General features: G+C 30.9%; 1 protein-coding gene across 1 annotated transcript in view; it reads left to right on the plus strand.

Moving 5' to 3' along the window:
• The first annotated feature begins 1,153 nt into the window (after nt 1–1,153).
• LOC105626081 (cone-rod homeobox protein) overlaps nt 1,154–3,774 on the plus strand; it is a 22,506-nt gene continuing 19,885 nt past the window's right edge. Inside the window, exon 1 of the mRNA XM_012207391.1 lies at nt 1,154–1,238. Within this exon, the coding sequence (XP_012062781.1) occupies nt 1,154–1,238 (85 nt within the window). The remainder of the gene's footprint in view (nt 1,239–3,774) is intronic.

Raw genomic sequence — 3,774 nt, forward strand, 5'->3', positions numbered from 1 at the left:
TCCCTCTTAATCATGTTTCACCCCGCTTTCGAAAATCCGCGCGTTGCACGGCGAAATCGGAAGTGGCTTCGATGCTCCGTTTTCCAAAGGCCAATACGCGATGTCCCTGTACAACAACGGGTCCAGAAAAATCTGACCGGATGGAGGGTTGGTCATGCCATAAGGCGATTAGAAATATATATATTATTTAATTTCACGAAAGTTTGTCGAATTTTTCGCAATCGTGACATGAAAGAAATCTTATTTTCAACGATATACAATAAATTACTGATTTTTTTCCTCTTCAAATAATTATAATATTAAATATAATTAATATTAATAACTGTTGAAACTACTCGTATAGAGCTGTAACCTTGACGATCGAGAAAAGTATTTTGTACTCATGATAATAATTGCATGGTAAAATAATAGATTAGAATTTCTATTTTTATAGTTATTATACTTTAATTGATAATTATTTTGGGTGCCAACTATATATAGCCTTAAGGTTAAAAATATTAGGCACCTTATTAACCATTATTTAAAGTTTTAGTATAAAAATTGATTTATAACATTTATTATAAATTGTTTCAAGAACTTTTTAAACTTATTTATAATATTGGTAACAAATAGGTAATGATGCAGATAAAAAAATTCCCAATAAATATATACAGACCATGACTATATTTTTTGGAATATCAAACTGTAAATATAATTATTAATATTTCTAACATTATATTTATAGCATAATAACTATAAAAATGGAGCTTCTAACAATAATTATTTTATCATGCAATCATAAATAAATGCAAAACATTTTCCTCTCATTGTCAATTACATAATTTATTAAAACGATAAGCAAAAGATACTTATCTCAAAGCATATTTCCACCTTAAAAATGTAACTTTTACGACGTAAAAGCCCTGCAATTGTGAAAAAAAATTTTATCGTAGCAATCTTTCTCTCCCTTTTTTTTACTGCAGAAGAGATCATGAAATCAACTGACACTGACGTGTGGTTGCAGATTGGCGCGGTCCACGCCCACCAGCCGAACAATAACCACCACCAGCAACAGCAGCAACAGCAACAACAACCGTCGAGTCAACCGCAGGTGCCGGGTGCTGGCGCGGGAGGGGCCGGCGGGCCGGGGGGCGGCGTGGCCAGGGCCGGAGGCATGTTCTGCTACCACTGCCCCCCGGGCCTCCCAGCGCCGCGATTACCGCCATCCCTGGAGTATCCCTTCGCCCCGACTCACCCCTGTAAGTAAAAATTTGATTCCTCCTACTGCGGGCGCGCACGTACGCGATATGTATATTTTTTTTATCTTCCTTTTCCGCTCCCTCGTTGACTTTCGATCGCGTCTCGGTTGGCGAAAGGCGTGCCATGCTAAATCGCTATAAAATGTTACGAGGAAATTTTTAGATTTATGCGTGGCTATTCTCGATGAGAAAAAGGGAAAAGGGGATTTTATATAGCAATCTTTCGCACCGAAAAGTCTTGTAAAATTTCTGGAAAATTTTAATAAAGGAATAGTAAACGAAAGAAAATATTCCTACTCACTCCTTTGTTGTAACAATGACTCAAAAATTGTTATTGTTGAATTGTTTGCAGAAATACAATGGAATCATAAAAAAATAAGAGAGACTTCGAAAGAACGTACACATTAATTTCACTATAATCAATTATTATATCAAAATTATATTTTTAAATTAATAGTATAATATTTTTATGATTCACAACATTGAAACTCATTTTCTGGAAAAGTTTGCTTTTTGAGTTATGTCATTGTTGTAGCAAATAAGCGATATATATATAAATTATAAATATATAGATATAACTAATCTTAGTTTTTCATCTTCAAATTTCAAATTATAAATTCCTAAGATGTATATATAAATATAATTATTTCCTGAGAGAAATCCTACGAAATCATTTTGACAAAAGGAACGACGTTCAAAAGAAAGAAAATCCTAAAAAAGAAGAAAAACATGAGGAAAAAAACAAGCGTAATCGATAGACAGAAAGAGACACCGGGTATACAGCAGGGAAAGAGACTTGGGGGGAAGATGAGGGGGACAGACTGATTGTACTGGCACTTGCTCTAGCGGAACACATCGATGAAGTTACATTACCGACTAGACCGAGTTACGCAAAGTGGACGCTACAAACTGGACGGCCGCTAAACTTAATTTGCACTTCGAGCCAACTTCCAGTTAAACCGCGTCCCGCCGGCAGTCGAGCCGAGTCGCTACTCAGAACTTTGACGGCTGTTTGCCTATTCACTGATCGTTTTCCAAGTCGCGTCCCATTCCAGATGACGAATTTCAGTCTGGCGTGATCTGTCAAGCTGCGACAATCACTCTAATGTATCCGGTTAACGGTTACGATCATTTATCGTTATCGAATTAGGACCGCAAGATTTTATTTTGTGAATACTAGATTTTTTCGGAAAGAAAAAAAATTTAATTTAGAAAATTTCCTATCGTTTTTAATTAATGACGAATATCAGATTTTTGAAATAACGATTTGTAATAACGATTTGAAATAACGATGTAACGATTTGTAATTTCGATAAAAATAGTACTACATGTTATCAAAGATTTGAATGATTATATAATATATATTAAGAGAAAAGAATTTTTTATAAATATATTATTCTCTTTTTTTTTTATTCTTTGATAAAATTTGATAACTACGTTTATATGACATCGTTAATCGGGTTTAATGATATTTGTAGTCATGAACGTATCCAGGAAGAAGTTTAACCCCCCCCCCAATTTTTTTATTTATTTTTTCATTTTTAATAATAAAAAAGCAAATCATACAAAAAATAATAAAAAATAATTTTATTTTTGACTGAGTAAATTTTTTATCAATAAAGTACTTTTTCCCTTATTGTGATCATGTAATTTCCAAAACTTCTAATAGTTAAAACTTTGATAGAATAATGTCCGATAAATAAAATATATTAAAAGAAAATATTTCGAATTGAAAACCAAAATATAAAGTGAGATATTAATGAATACTTCATAACTATATATAATGTTTTTAATAACTACATTTTATCTATATTTTCGTTAGGAAAAAAAACAAAAGTTATGATTAACAAAACCTAACATTTTTCTTATTCAAAATCAAAATCGAGAAAGAAACATTCTAAGTTTTAAAATATCCAAAAAAGCAGTAATGCAAAAAATTCTGTTTATGTAATAATAAAATTGCTAAAAATCTCTCCTTCCTCCAAACACATTCTCGATATGTCTATATTTGTATACCGTTGAAAAATTTATTAAAAATGTGTTAAATTTAACACATTTCACATGTTCCAAATGATCCACTCAGATTTATGTGTTAATTTAACTGAATGGATATGTTAGAAGATAACACAAATATTATTTAAGTAGATAAACACAAAAAAGCTAATACTGATACAGTTTGTAAACAAACTGTGGAAACATATTTTTTTGTAAAATTAACATTTATGATATGTTAAATCAACACATATTTTATTCAATTATCTTAGAATTTACATTTGAAATTATAACCTTTTTATGTAATTTGTTTACGTACACGATACAATAATATAATCACCTTACGTTAAATTAACACTCGAATATGTTAAAAAATTCAACACAAACTGTTAACACAGAACGTGAGTGGACCATTTCTAATACAAATACACAATTTTTTTACTATGTAGTTTACCAAATCCCGTTGTTCTATCACTTTCAATTTATATGTATATAATATATATATATATATATATATATATATATATATATATACCTAAACTTA

Source organism: Atta cephalotes (assembly GCF_000143395.1).
Source record: "Atta cephalotes unplaced genomic scaffold scaffold00004, whole genome shotgun sequence".
Classification (NCBI taxonomy): domain Eukaryota; kingdom Metazoa; phylum Arthropoda; class Insecta; order Hymenoptera; family Formicidae; genus Atta; species Atta cephalotes.